Raw genomic sequence first — 16,326 nt, 5'->3', positions numbered from 1 at the left:
CTCTCTGTTCACAAGTCTAGACAAAAATCAATAATTTTAACCACTTAAGGCCTGCAACACAAGCTACTGCCATCTTTTGAATGTTTTAGTTATGAGAATTGACTGAGCCCAGATTACCATTGATTTCTAGTGTTGATAATTGCTGATGAATGCACCATTCTGATGTTATTAATTGCAGATGAATGCACCATTCTGATGCATATTCATTCTAGAATGATGTTACACATTGTTTATAATGGGTGGGAATACACATTGTAACTAAAAGATGATTATCTCTTATCCTTGTGTCTGTTTTATTGTATAATATGTTTTAAACTTGATGTATCTCATATTGAAGACACAACTAGATACTTCAGTGACTGGGTCCCTGTACCAGATGTTTGTCCATTCATTCACAATCTGTGTGTATTCTGTCTCTGCTAGATGCTTGCTAATTTACTCATGTCCATTTCTTTCTCAAGATGCCTGCTTAATAACATATCTTCGTCTTTCTCCTGAGCTGTTTAACATATGCTTCACCATATGTTTGCCAAGTTCTCCCCACTTAGTTTGTTACTTCATCAGATTTTGTCCATTTCTCTTCTTCATTCTGACACTTCACCAAATGTATTTCTCCACTGAAACATTACACTTTATCAGATCCAGTATTTGTCCATTTTTCTTCAATTCTCTTCTGAAATTTTCACAACCAGTTTTTTTGCCCATTTCTCTACTGAAATTGTCCAGTTTTTTGCACATATTCTACTGAAAGTTCACCAGATGTTTATGCATTTTCTGCAGGAAATTTCAAACTACAATGTTCATCAAATATATTTGCCCTACTGAAAATTTGACACTTAACCAGATGTCTACCCATTTCTTTACTGAAATTTGACATTTTACAAGATGGTTGTCCAGAAGTTTGTCACTATATCTGATGTATTTTGTTGCTGTTTCTCTGTTAGAATATGACACTTCATCAGATGTTTGCCCATTTTCAAAGATCAATGCTAGAAGATCTCTAGATTTTTATCCCATGCCTTTTAATTTCGTGGTGCTAAGCAGTTACGGTAAAAAAGAACTGGATTGATGGCCATTCTTGATTGTTGTACATGTACAAGAAAAAAGTCATGTCTACAAGGCTATCTAGATCCAATATCAGTTGTGAACTTTTAAAATTGTGTATACATTGTAATGTCCAATAGAACTATAAATGTTATTTTGAAGCAGTATGAAGGAGTCCCGATAAAGCATGACATCTTAGTACTTAATCTAGATTTTGTCAGCTTTTACAACGATGAAATATCAAACTAATTGTGTCAAGCCTGAAGTATCAGAAGCAAAAATGATGCAATGTTTTATGTAATGAGAAATTTCCAATTGATTTTTCAGCTGCATTATATAATCCAATGAAACATTGCATGTTGTGGGCGGTAGATATTGAATTTGTAATTAATCTGTTTGCTTCATGTGTTCAGTAAGCCAAACAGTTGTGTTTTCTGAAGAATATACACAAGCAGTGTGCCAATTTTAAATTGCATCCTGAAATCTCGGCCAAAAAGCTTTGTTTAAATGGAGCTTTTGGAAGGAATATTTACACTGCTAGCTTAATAGAAGAACTTAAGTAAAGATTAACATATATTTACAATTTACAAATGTCTCCCCTTTGAAGAAGGGATAATACAATATACATACTTATAGTATTAAAGTGCAGATACCATGTCAGCAAGTTGTTTTTTTGGTCATATCATGTGACTCGTATATAAATTGTCTGACCACATTTTCATGGTTCAATGAGTCAGTGGCTGCTTGAAAAAAATGTGTCGTTTATTGTCATCAAAGTATTTACTTAATATATGAATATTGCTAATGAGTAATATGATATCAATATTTGAGATACATGTATGCAAAGTCTACCTGTCTGTCAGACAGAATTCACCTGACCTCGACCTTGATTAGTGACTATAAGGTTAAGTGTTTTGTGGTCAAGTCTGTATCTATATTTGGTGTAAGGAATCAGATATAAAAGAAAAGGTCAATTACATGTTTATTTAGTTTACGCAATGATTGTAAGGTGTACATGTCTGTCTGGCAGGGTTCATATTACCTTGACCTCTTTTCATGGCTCAATTGTCAATGCAGATCATTTTTGTGGTTTTGTCAGTTTATCAAACTATACTTTAATAAATAGATCACATGTACGTGGTGTATGGAGTGCATATAAGGTGTAAATGTCTGTCTGGCATTGTTCATATAACCTTGACCTCATTTCTATGGTTCTTTGATTAATGTTTAGTTTTTGTGGTATACCCCTTTGTCATATATTATAAGCAAAAGGTCCACTGGTGTATAAAAGGATTGTATGGTGAATGTCTGTCTAGCATGGTTTTCTCGTTTGATTTGTTTTACATTGTCATATCAGGTCCTGTTATAGCTGACTATGCTGTATGGGCTTTGCACATTGTTGAAGGCTGTACGGTGACCTATAGTTGTTAATGTCTGTGTCATTTTGATCTGTTGTGGACAGATGTCTCATAGGCAATCATACCACATCTTCTTTTTTATATTTCATACATTCAATTATGATAAGTAAATCAGGTGAGACATTTAATTTCAGTGTGTGTACTTTTTGTTTTTTTGCACAAGTATTTCTTTTGGGATTTCTTCCAATTCTAAATTATCTTGAATAGAGAGTAATAGTTTGAATAATTAAGGAGGAACACAGTTAAATGATGGAAATATAAGCAACATATGATAGAACCCCAGTCTAATTAACATTATAAATAGTTATAGCTTTTACTTACATGTTGTTCAAAGATAAGCAGCCAAATTCTACTGATGTGGAAATTATTTTGGCAAGTTTTCTATATTTTTTTTTACAAGAAATAATATATTTGACGAATGATGAACAGTTAGGTAGGTTTGACGTGAAGTGTTGTATCTCAACATGTGGTATAACTATTACAAGGGTTAATAAATAGATCTCTAACATGTGAATCTTTCTGGGAGTTAATCCATTGATAATTTGGGAATCTTTCTGGGAGTTAATCCATTGATAATTTGGGATCTTTCTGGGAGTTAATCCATTGATAATTTGGGAATCTAATCAAATTGAATGCATATGTAACAAGGGAGGTTCATACATGTATGATGTAGCAGGTTTTTTTTTATTACTCCCTAGTATATTGCATTGAGAGAGTGTGCTGAGAACCTGTCAGGATTCACTTGAAATTCTTCTTTAAAATGGATGTAGTGGCTCGGTCTTGATTTACATGTATGTGGTTCTATGGATCTTTTGACTTTAATTCTACATACATGTAGTATATATATACTAGTTACAGAGTGCTCTACTTGGGATCATTTAGTGACATATTACAATGTAATTGATTAATTAAGTTATCAATTATATTTTTTAAATATAGTAATAAACTTGGTAAGACCAGAAATAAAGTGTAACAGACCTGATGAAAGGGGAATATATTTCTAATTTATTTCAGTACCAGTTTTAATGGATTAATGAATGATTAAACCTAGTGAGAAATGGCAACAAATCATGAATGATATCTTATTCATATTTCTTACATTATCTGGATAATTCCTAACCTGATAAATATGATAACTTGTTATATACAGTGATTGTAAATCTACAGTGCTTATAATGACGCCCAGTGATTAACTTACAAAAGTACATTGTACCATCTCTTCTTAAAAGGTCAAGGTTAAAAAGACAGAAATCAGTTTTACTGGAAATTTCTGAAAGAAAGGATTTGTTTTGTGTATTTTAAAAACAACAAGTTGGGAGAAAATGCAAATTTACTAACTAATTTTCTTATATATTTTATTTGAAGCATATTTAAGTGAAGGATATTTAGTGGAAGGAAGAGCCTCTTTTGATGTGATATTATTTATTGGTGGAGTGTTATTTTAAAAACTGCCTAATGGAGATGTGATATTTATAATTAGTTTATAATAACACACTGGATCTGGTTATTACCCCAGGGACAGGACCATACCATCTGTCCAATGTAGAGAATTAAGTGTCTTATTATCAAACTTGTTTTGGATATTGGAATATCCTCAGCATGAAAAATGGAATCATTGGTTTAATTGAATGTTAATATGAATTTTTGAAAACTCATTTACAGATTTTACTAGGATTGTATTTCATTGTTCGATATGTGTTAAAGATTCTGGGAAAACATCAAATTTATACTGGAAAGTCATCAAGTTTTTTTTGAAGAGTTTTATCATCAATTTTATATTCAGATTTATAATTTGGTAACACTCGAAAGTTTGAGATATATACAAACTACTTTTGTTGCAAGATTTGATTGGTTGTAGAATGTGTATATTTGGATGTACAAGTACTATGTAATAACTAAATACACGTATATAAAAAATGTTAATTGCGATGAAACATTTATAACTAAAGGATTAGGGAAAAAGATAATTAGGGTCATTGTAAATTTAAATTAGAATAAAAAGGAAATGTGCAAAATGAAATTAGTGTTGATGGTATAGAAAAACCCCACTTCTGGACCAATTTAAACAGAATTATCCAATTGTTGAGGATGAAACAATGAATGACAGGAAAGAGATTGACAATACAATGTGTGAATTAAAGGAAGAATTTTTTATTATTTAATTGATGTCAGTGGTGGAACACTGCCTAAAAAAATGAAGGACCTATTTAATATTGTCTATGATTTATCCCAGGTAGCACCTGTAGTCTGAAGTGTCCAGCTATTTCCTGTCTATTCTTAGACAGCTGTCATCAGGGATATAACCTTGTCCAATCACAATATCAAAAACATACAGAAAAATTCATACTTTGGGAGTAATATTGCCTTTCTTTAATGTCATGGAACATTATTTAACACCCTGAACTGTTTGGAATTACTAATATCGATTGAAAGAAACCGGCAAAAAAAATATACACTGACAAGATGGAAAGTAGAAGAAATATAAAGAAGATGTGGGAACAATTTTCCTCAGAATTAGGGTCCAGAATAGATCATTGGAGGAAAACTGTTTCTCGGCTGGGTCATAATGAAATGTCAGGTTTGTATACATCAATTAGGTTTTGCAATAATCACAGGAAAAATGTAAATAGAAAAGTTGTTTGTATTTATCTAAAATAGTTATTCATCACCTCTGATTTTGATTTTTACTTGGCCAAAATTGTCACTGATTTTACAAAGTCTAATATGGATAATGTGGCTTTTAGAAGAAAAAAAATGGTACCATGGCACATCGTTCTCAAACTTTTTTGTACATTATTTCAAAAGTACTTGAAGATGTCAAATGTGTATAGGTGCATTTGATAACTGAGAAATATATGAATTTTGAGTGGTTTTTTTTACAATTTAGATTCAAGCTACACAACTGTCCTCTAAATCCCCATGTTTAGACCCTTTTGTAAAAAAATTCTAACACATATATTTAGTATATTTAGAATAAAGTATAAAGTTGTCTCTGACTAGGTATTACAATATGTGTAATTTGGTTGAATGTAATGTTAATAAACAGTTCGTGTGTTATAGACAAAATATTGAAAACAATTGTTTAAATCTTCATTTCTTTACTGCATATGATCATTTGTAAATCGTATCCAGACAGTCACAGTATTAATACACTAAGGCTGCCTTGAATGTATCTGTAGTTCAACTTTATTGACACAGATTTGTAAAGAAATCCTTTAAATGTGTGATATTGTTACACACTGCTTTCCCAGACAATCCAATATTCTCTGCCTTCTTACCAATTTCAGCTATAGATTTTTCTTGTGTTATTTATATCCCATGTGCATACACTGCATTAAGAGCAAAAATTGTTATTTTCCTTAATTTTCTAAGCTGATTAAGTGATTCACTTTTGCCTGTGTATGAAGATCCTTCTAAATGTCTCGATAATTACTTGACTGAAAATATTGACATCTTGGCCTTATAAGTCCTCCCCCACTTATTAGAATTAGACTCATCCAATCAGTGTTATGGACAAGTACATTATTTTCTTTGAGGGATGTGTGGTAGCATTTTGATGCTGCTGCTGAGCAAATAATAGGTTGTGTGCTATAGCTTTTGGAACTTGACATAGATGTAGCAAAGATTGCATTAATGCAATTATATAGATTTAGACATTGTATTTCATTTAATTAGAATGGAAATATAATGAAAGATTATAAATAATTGTGCCATGAAGCAGATAAACTGTGTAATTCTGTGAACATTTGATGGAGACATATTATAAATAGATTTTACCGATTTCTGTTGGTCATCCATGGAAGCATGCTGATGACAGTAAACATGTAACAGTAATTAGATAAGGAATGAGGATTAATGAACCGTGATATTTTGATTTATTGTGTGGAAATGATGTTCCGAGGTTTTAAAGATGATATAGATAAGTGTATTAGGGAGATCTGACAATAATGTTAACAGAGGCTAACATAGATATTGAGCCTGGAGTCAATGGGGAAGAGAATGATGGACCAGGTATGTCTTATGAGGGGGTCAAGGTAAACTCAATGTAGATACTGAGCCTTGGGTTTGTGGAGAAGAGCAGTTAAAATGTCTCAATGGCAGGGGACCTTCTCAATGTAGATATTGAGCCGAGAGGGGAAGAGCATATAGAATGTCGTAAAGAAAGGGGGCACTCTCTATTTAAAACTTGAGACTATGGTTTGTAGGGAAGAGCATATAGAATGTCTTACTGACCAGCGTCTACTCAATGTCAATATTGAGCCTGGGGCATATACATGTAGCATATAGAAAGTATTACAAACTTAATGACAGGGGGGCTTCTCAATGTAGATATTGGGCCTAAATATTCTAGGTAAGAGCATTTAGATATCTGGATGAAAGGCATTGAGAATTAAGATGATCATATGTCGTGATTAGAGAAAATCTTACAAATGTGGGATGGGGTGATAAATGGAAAATAAATGTGTTTTCATCATAAAAGGTGGAGAAATGTAAAATGATAATACTAGTATAACCATTTTAATATGTTAAAAAGGGTTAGACATTTGTTTTTCCAATATAATATACTATAGATGATTATCTGGAAAATCTTTGTTTGTTAAATTCATGTATGCAAGCCGAAAGAGATGTTAAACATCATGACTTGGACATAACTGAATATGTACTTTTAATATAAATGTATATGGACAAAAGACATGATAAAACAACTGCTGACATTATATCCCAAAGTTAAGGGGAGAGAATTTCTGACGATGAATTGTAAATTCACTGTTATTTAATACATGTATGTTGATTTGGGAAATGGGTAGAAATTCATTGGTATAGGATGTGTATCTATGAGGATGTCATTAATCAGGATAGGTTAGTCATAATACCATCTATATTGTCATTATAATCTGCATTTATATGATTTCTTATATATAAATCATTATTCTCAGAATATATTATATTCTAAATTCAACATGGTCATGATGGTTAAGAAGTTTTGATTTTGCCGACATCTAACTGTTTTTAATTCAAAAGGGTTGTGAACGCATTGATAGGAGCCAGCTGAAACTTAAGCACTGAATTTTCTCTCTTTTAAAGTCCCATTGGTGGCCTTGGTCTGCTTTCTGATCTTTGTTCGGGTGGATTGTTGTCTCTTTGACACATTTACTAAATTTTTCATTCTCAATTTCATGAGAGGTTGTCCTTGTTTTCAAAATTCTCCTTGCAGAATGAATTGAAAAGCACTTAAGAAGATACTATGAATTTGAGTGATTACAACTGTTCTGTAATTTCTACTGGAAAGAAAACTTTGAATTAACATCAGTGATCAGTATTTATAAATAACATGTGTAAGACATCTGGTAAAGAAGTAAATCAAACCTTTTAACCTCAGATCTTCCTCTTGTCTTATAGATAAATCTAGAGGAAATTGTAATTATACGAGCATGCTTATGTTCAGTTTTCTAATTAGTTAATGGAAAGACTTACGTTTTTATTGAAAATTAGGATTATGTTAACCTTAGTAACACACAGTGTTCTTATAACATTATGATTAAGTTCACTAAGAGACTATTTGGTATTTAGAACATCGGTTATATGTATGACATTAAACATTTAATAAACTTATTGGTTAATACAAATGTAGATGAAGAATTGAGAAAATAACATGTTTTTTTTTGTGTTTTTGGGTTGCTGTCTCATTGGTATATAAATAATATCTCTGGATATCCCTTTATTGAGATTACAGGGGAAAAAGGAGAGGGGGGTGTTGAGATCTTAAAAATCTTTAAAAAAAACCGCACCACATATTTCTATGCCAGTTACATTTGGAACCTTGTCAAGTAGTCATTGTTGAATTTTTACAGAGCTTCCCTTGCATCCCCTACAGGAGCTTTACTCTGGACCTGCTGGGTATCTAAAGTGACCCCTGGAACGTGTGCTGCAATATGTGTCTAAACTTTATTTTTTGAACACATAGCTATGGCCCTTGAAAAAGTGTTCCTCTGTTATAGATAACCAGATTACATTTGTGTAATGACAAGGATCCCTTTACACATTGATTTAAGTCAAAATATGTCGTTTCCTACTTAAGAAAATTTACAAAAATTGATTGATTTGTTTTTTACTTTCAGAGTTACAAGCTATGTCATTGCGGCTAATGTCCGGCGGCACATACGATGTTCGGGCATCAGAAATGGCCGCAAACTTCCAGGACATCCGGCCAAAGACAGTCACATGTGTTGTTCATTTCTTGGATGACAGCCAAGAAGTTTTTGAAGTTGATGTAAGTTGTTATGATAGATCCTTCTTATTATATATATGTATTACATATTATGTAAACCATTTTCCTTTCAGAATCCACATTTTAAACATTTATTCTTAAAATGTATATTATATCATGGTGAATATATATATAGATAGATTGTATTGGTGTATACCCTCATCTCCCTGGAAGTTGAATGGAAAGGGTTAAACAATATATAAAACTGAGAATAGAAATTGGGAATATGTCAAAGAGACAACAACCTAAACAAGAAAAATTGCAGCAAGAAAATCCTTTCATATTGGCACTTGTTTGCATTTTCATTTCCCGATAGTAAGTTGGTTTTTAACATGATAAGTATTCATCCAATTGCTGATGCCTTTACTTTGTCCATTATCTGATAGTTACAGCTTTTTCTTTTTTTTACAGAAAAGAGCTAAAGCCCAACATTTACTAGATAAAGTGTTTGGACATTTAGAACTTGTTGAAAAGGATTATTTTGGATTACAGTTCATAGATATAGCTCCTCCTACTGAAGGAGCACCACATGGTCATGTGCAAGTCACTTCCTACGCAATGGTAAGTACCTGTTCCAACGAGTGTATATTTTTTTTAACATAAATCAGAACAGCCATGTGAGCTTTTCTCAACACTTGGTGTCCGTAATCCATTATCTATAACTTTTCCAAATATCTCATCTAAAAAAATATATAAAAAGAATATAATTATTATACAAATTCAACAATAGATCTACAGAAGTCATCAGTAAACTCCTTATATGATTTTTTTAGCCTTTTTTTGCCTTCCTGTTAGAACCTATATGAAATATTCTCATTACATTTTATTGCTTTGTAAAAATCCCAGATCAGTGAAACATGCTCCATTGAACCTCTAGTTTTGATTTTCCTAAGCAAATTATAGACTTTGCTATTTCTATATGTTTGAACATGTTGAATGCAGAACCTTTACTTTTCTTTTTGTTTGTCATTGCTTCAATTAACAATCAAAAAATTATTTAGTAAGCAGGCTCAATTGGGAAAAAATTGTTTGTTGTCATGTGTTTAGGATGGAAATTTAACCTCTTTCAAATTGAGTTTCAATGAGAAATGTTCAGATATTTTCCCCACATCAGTATTAGCAATGTTTAGTGATTGTATCAAATGTTTTGAGATTTTCCAGGAATTAATTGATTTGTAACTATTGATTTTCCTGTATTTTTCTTCCCTGATCTGTCTTATGGTTTCTCCCTATCGTTTCCTATGTGATCTGATGCTTGGTTTGTAAATGGTTTCCTCTTCTCCATCAAATATTTACGAGTAAAATATTCATTAAGACAAAAAGAAAAAGAAAATTAGTTCATTTTAATGGTCACACCAGAGTATTCTGTTTTATTTCTCTCTTTGCTGAATCAAGTATGCTTTATTTTATCACACATAGATGAGTATTGTATAAGCAGACAAGTTTATTCCGAATATATAATATATATATACAAGTTTAAATTTGTGTATTTTGATGATATTATGTAGTGCAATAAACTAGGATATAATTACGTAATCATTTGACCTTTTATGAAATTGTCGGTTTCCTGTTCTCATTGTTATAATTTGAATTACTTCCTATTATTGAAGTATATATATGTCATGGGTTAAGCAGTATTGATATAATGTATCTGTTTATTTGTTTTGCTTTGCTCCAGATTTTGCTTATATATTTTTTAAACAAGGAAGGAATTTGAGGTTACTAGAATATAACAATACATGATCCAACATAGTGCATATACAGATAACCCATAACAGATGAAAAAAATTGTCAATTCTGTAACCAATATGATATAATCATCTATACTTATTGTAGTTCAATTCTATTCAACACCAACAGAAATGATAAACCCAGCAATATAAGTCACACAAAATCTATGTCAACTGAATTGTATAGTGCTGGTTGTAGTATTCCATAGTCAATGGCTTCATGCACTTCAAACTTGAACATTTAGAATAGAAATAGCATCTCTTTTGGTGTTCCACACTAATGAAGAAATGACAATTACATGTGGACTAGTTGGTTAAGTCTGATGTAATGCAATACATAATGCCTATTGGCCAGACTGATCTACAAGTACAAATTTAATGATGTTGGTTAGTGCTAAAATGAGTTTACTTTCCATGTACATTTTACTATCTGAATTACATAAGGTGAAACATATCTCTGTGTCAACTTTAATTTAACTTTAAAATTGAAACTGAAAGTCAAGTTATCAACATTTATGTCCTACAGACATAAGATTGCAAGATAATTTTCCCAGGGATCAATCAATAGCATTACTATCATTATTAAAGTCAGTTCTAACATTTATTTATTACTTAATTTTAGAGATGGCTTGATCCTCTGAAGACTATAAAGAAACAGTGCAGAGGTAGGAAACCTTACATGATAGTGGTGTCACTTCATATTCTTATTATTAAAGTTAGGGTGGAACCATTTAGATAAAATCAACGTGCTTTATTAACAGTGCTTTGTATTGTTGTTCTTCATTTTGAGTGCAGTTTTGATGTTTTTGGATATAAACTTAAAAGTATCCACGACCCATCATGACTTGAGCAACTTGATTGATTGGATATTGATATTTTGAATAATTAACTTGCACTAATTTATAAAAAAAAATAGATGAAAATTTAAATGATTCTATTTAGCATTTGTATGAAAAGTATTAGAGAAACTATATTTTACAAAAACGGACCATGCCTGGTAGTTCTTAGAGGGAACTATCAGTTGACAACCATTTCTTACAAAGACAAAATAGTCTTCAGTATATCTGTTGTGGAATTTTAAATGAATTTTCTTGGTTTATTGGCAAAATAAATATGTGCCAATAAGACATCCTAAGTATAACTATTATTATTTCAATTATTACTACAGCACAATGTCAGTAGAATCTCCATAATAAAGTTAAATTGTTTGTTTTTTCCAGGACCTCCATTTGAATTTTTCTTTCGTGTGAAGTTTTATGTGTCAGACCCCAGCAAACTAGCTGAAGAATACACTAGGTAAGTCTGTAATAAAGTTACTTTAGTAAAACAAGTGACGATAATTAAAATTGTCATAAAAAAAACAGGCTTCTTGTCTAGCGTTGACAATGTACTGTTTATGGCAGAGTCTGCTGTGTCACCATTCTGTGTGTATAAAAATAAGAAGATGTGTGCCAATGAGAACTCTACATCCAAGTCACAATTTGTATAAAGGTAACCATTATAGGTCAAAATACGGCCATCAACATGGAGCATTGGCTTCGTTGAACAACAAGCTATATAGGTCCCAAAATGACTAGTGAAAAACAAATAGGAAAACCAATGGTCTAATCTATAAAAGAAACAAAAACGAAAAACACTTATAAACCACATCAACAAATGACAACTGCTGCACATCAGGTTCCTAAAACTGAAACACAATACTTATTACCTCAAAACACAGAACCAATTAAAATTTGGATGGCTTCACTTCCACAACTATCAAGTTATGTTTTCAACTGTTTCTGACAAGGTGGAGCAAGATAGTTTTTGACTTCAATGTTTTTGTGAAAAATTTGACAAATATGCTAGAGCAGTGTTGTGTTTCCTTTGATGTTCAGTATAGTTTGTAAACTTGAAGTAGATACTTACATTTGACCTTGCAATTATAAATATTGTTTCTAAATATCAATTTAATATCATTTGGAAAGAAATGTTCTTGATCTAACATTATTAGAATAAAATAATTGGTTGCATCATATAAATTATATTTTAGGTATCACTTTTTCTTGCAAGTAAAACGAGATATTTTAGAGGGGAGATTGATGTGTCCACAGAATACAGCCATTTTATTGGCCAGTTATGCAGTGCAGTGTGAGTAGTGGAATATAATGGAATCTATTTGTGTAGTGTGTTAACAATAAATTCTATCTGAATGCGTCTGAACAGATATGAATGAACCTCACATAAAATATACAAAATCACGAAATAAGAAAAAATGTACATGTAGGGTAATTTTCAGTGGTAGTCACAATAACACAAGACAACAGATTCAAGATAGTACATGTTACATAGTACATGTTACAGGGTCGCATGTAAATTATATGTTTCAATGAGAAACTTAATAGAATAAAATGTTTTATTTTATGAGCAACAATTTACTGTTACATTGGTAGGATCTTTTATGGAATTGAAGAGTATCTATATCAGATGATTGATTTATTAATTGATACCAGTTTAAAGTGGCATCATTTCACACTCTATGTATCCACAAGAACAAATGTTGTCAAAAAAAACAAACAATTATAAATGAGACAAAACACCAATAAGATAAATTTATTATTTAAACAACAAGCATTCACACATATAAGACAAAACAATTGTAAAATAAAATTTACAAACATAGAATATATTCCGTTTTATTGTCATCTCAATAACCTTATATTATTGCCAAAAAAAATATGTAAATGTAAGAAGTTGGTTGAGCCTCTCTAGTTTGGAGGTTGCTTTTTTTTAGCTGGTGTCAAATATATGACTTTTAATGTCTATGTAATTTTAGCTGAGCTTGGCGATTTTAACCCAGATGAACATCGGGACAATTACTTAGCTGATTACAGATTTATACCTAATCAAACACCAGAATTTGAAAAACAAGTTTCAGATCTACATAAACAACACAGGTAAATTTAAATACAGTATGAACTCATTTAAAACAGTTACTTCACCAGCAGTCATGAAATTATTGACATTTAAACAAAATGAACATGTTTCTCCTGAAGACTGCATGGTGAACTATAATTGCTTTTTAACCGGATTTTTGTGACAAAAATGTCGGTTATTGATTTTGGGATGTACGACGGGCAGCCGGGCGGTCTGGCGGCAAACAAATGTTGTCCGTGCATTAACTCATGAACCTTTCAACCAAAGCTTTTAAATTTTTAATATGTTGTTACTAACAACTAAATGAAGGTCAAGTTCAATAATGGCGATTTTTACTTTTTCTGTTCAGAAGATATGGTTCTTGAAAGATTGAAAAAGGGAGTTTCTAGTCGTGTCTGTGCATTTACACATGAACTGTTCTACCAAAGCTTCCCAAATTTCAAAATGTTATTACTGAGGACAAAATGGAGGTCAAGTTCAATAATGACGATTTTGACTTTTACGGTTCAGGAGTTATGGTTCTTGAAAGATTGAAAAATGGAGTTTCCAGTCATGTCCGTGTATTTACGCATGAACTGTTCTACCAAAGCTTCCCAAAATTTTGTATGTTGTTACCGATGACAAAATGGAGGTCAAGTTCAATAATGACGATTTTGACTTTTACCGTTCAGGAGTTATGGTTCTTGAAAGATTGAAAAAAGGAGTTTCCAGTCGTGTCCGTGCATTTACACATGAACTGTTCTATCAAAGCTTCCCAAATTTTAATATGTTGTTACTGATGACAAATAGGAGGTCAAATCAATAATGACGATTTTCACTTTTACTGTTCAGGAGTTATGGTTCTTGAAAGATTGAAAAATGGTGTTTCCAGTCGTGTCTGTGCATTTTCTCATGAACCATTCAACCAAAGCTTTTGAAATTTTTATATGTTGTTACTGATGACTAAATAATGACAATTCACGTTGTTGCATTTACTCATGAACCATTCAATCTAAGCTTTTCAAATATTAATATGTTGATACTGATGACAAAATGGAGGTCAAATTTGATATTGACCATTTTCACTTTCACCATTCATCAGTAATGGTTCTTGTGATATTGTCAGGACACAAATAAATGTTAATAAATCTGGTTTGCTGTCGTTGTGACAGCCTCTTGTATTCACTTCAAGTGAACTCAGGTGGATATAGACCTCATTGGCAATCCTACAAGTGTGTGAGTCCTCTATGTAGAATGGAGTTTAATATATCACTAGTTCTCTTACAGCAACAAGTGAACATAGATATAAAGATATAGGAAAAAAGAAAAATATTTACAGTGAGACATACATCATGTTTAACATACATCTGTAATAACGTTGGAAAATATATTATTGAATTACGGTGGACAGGAGAAAACTTTTAAAAAGAAAAGAGACTTATGGACTTGACCCAGAGGTGTTGGGCTGAAAATCTATTGTTTGATCTAACACTGTAACTATTGTTCACTACTGTAATATAATTAACAGAATAAAAATAATTCAGTATTCAACATGTAGATTGCATATCTGTATTATTTATTGTCTGTCATTGTTTTTGTTATTTTTTAGAGGTCAGAATCCTGCAGATGCTGAATATAATTACTTAGATAAAGCCAAACGATTAGAGATGTATGGTGTAGATTTACATAATGCTCGGGTAAGGATGATATAACTCATGATTTAACCATTATTGATATTAGGATGGACATCATTTGGATGAAATTTCATTTCTGCAAATGGTAAAAGGAGAGTTGTCTAAATTTGATATATAGGCTATGTAATTAATAAGACAACCCTATCGTGTAAATCATTTTTATCTTCCCTTTTTGAATAAGAGGTTTTTGTAATTCATCAAAGTAGATTTTTGAATATTTTTGCATTGTATCAAGTAGAAAGTTGGATTTATTTGATAATTTTTACATTTTATTAAATTGAACGCTTCACTTATTAGTGGAAAATAAAATAAATATTTGAAATATGTATATACTTTGTACAGGAGGTATCTTGGTGTAATGCTTGTCTGCAACTGCCGGTTTAGATTAACTGAAATCTTTTAATCTTCTCCTTATAAGTTTGATTGTGAAGATTTATCTCCCTTTTAACTTTTATCTTGCTTTAATCAAAATGCATCTGTGTGAGTGACATTTTATTCTTTTGTAAGAAGTCTGATAAATTACATATTCATATTGAATGATTAAATGTTAATTAGCTATATTAAAATCAGATTTTTAAAAATTTTTATAAGGGGAGATAACTTAAAATATGTTGCAGTATTTTAGCAATAAAAAATTGTTGATTATATAAAAAAATATTTAATAATGTACGTTTACAAAATTTAACTCTATAGAAAGTTATGGCAGTAGCATATTACAAAATTTTGAAATGATTTTTTTCCTTCAAGGGAGATAATTCTTCTTGTTTTTTCAGTCAATGATGATCGGTGATGTAGAAACGGGACAATTCAATGTTGTTAGTATAATTTTCTTCTTTTTCTGTGTTTATTTACTAACACTTTACTAACTCTTTAAGATGAGTATAACAATATTACCAGAAAGATCACTGAAAAGACTCCCACGGTTTAAAGTTAAGGTATTTAACAATCAGGGTTTATGGTTTCAGGTATTTCTTAATCGGGGTTTACGGTTCTACTTTATCTCAAATACATTTTTTACTTATTTTAAAAAGGAGTTATGTAATTTCACTGTTTTTCAATTGTTGTATTTCCCTTTTTATTTGATTTATTCTTGACACAAACAATTACTGGTCACCATGTATATTGTCGTAAATCCCATCATTATAAACTTGGCAGCTCATACCTTTAAAAAAACATAATTCTGGCTTTATAGATGGTATTTTTTTTTTGGCACAAATTGAAGATGTTTGAACCAATTAGTTTTAGCCCAATAGTGATGGGTGTGTTTTCCCATAGAC

At 31.3% G+C, this 16,326-nt stretch overlaps 1 protein-coding gene across 6 annotated transcripts in view; it reads left to right on the top strand.

Moving 5' to 3' along the window:
• LOC134706502 (tyrosine-protein phosphatase non-receptor type 4-like) overlaps window positions 1-16,326 on the top strand; it is a 90,933-nt gene that overhangs the window by 8,519 nt on the left and 66,088 nt on the right. For 2 of the 6 annotated variants that reach the window (XM_063565505.1, XM_063565506.1), the window contains exons 2-9: window positions 8,582-8,733; window positions 9,142-9,291; window positions 11,083-11,125; window positions 11,681-11,756; window positions 12,493-12,590; window positions 13,276-13,396; window positions 14,965-15,052; window positions 15,823-15,864. In XM_063565505.1, coding sequence (XP_063421575.1) covers window positions 8,593-8,733; window positions 9,142-9,291; window positions 11,083-11,125; window positions 11,681-11,756; window positions 12,493-12,590; window positions 13,276-13,396; window positions 14,965-15,052; window positions 15,823-15,864 — 759 coding nt within the window. In that variant the 5' untranslated portion in view covers window positions 8,582-8,592. Of the gene's footprint in view, window positions 1-4,792; window positions 5,041-6,239; window positions 6,474-8,581; window positions 8,734-9,141; window positions 9,292-11,082; window positions 11,126-11,680; window positions 11,757-12,492; window positions 12,591-13,275; window positions 13,397-14,964; window positions 15,053-15,822; window positions 15,865-16,326 lie in introns of those variants that run through there. The other 4 variants (XM_063565500.1, XM_063565503.1, XM_063565501.1 and 1 more) reach the window with 4 other exon arrangements.

Source organism: Mytilus trossulus, chromosome 2, assembly GCF_036588685.1.
Source record: "Mytilus trossulus isolate FHL-02 chromosome 2, PNRI_Mtr1.1.1.hap1, whole genome shotgun sequence".
In the NCBI taxonomy this organism is placed as follows: Eukaryota; Metazoa; Mollusca; class Bivalvia; order Mytilida; family Mytilidae; genus Mytilus; species Mytilus trossulus.
This window is presented reverse-complemented; position numbering and strand designations above follow the sequence as displayed.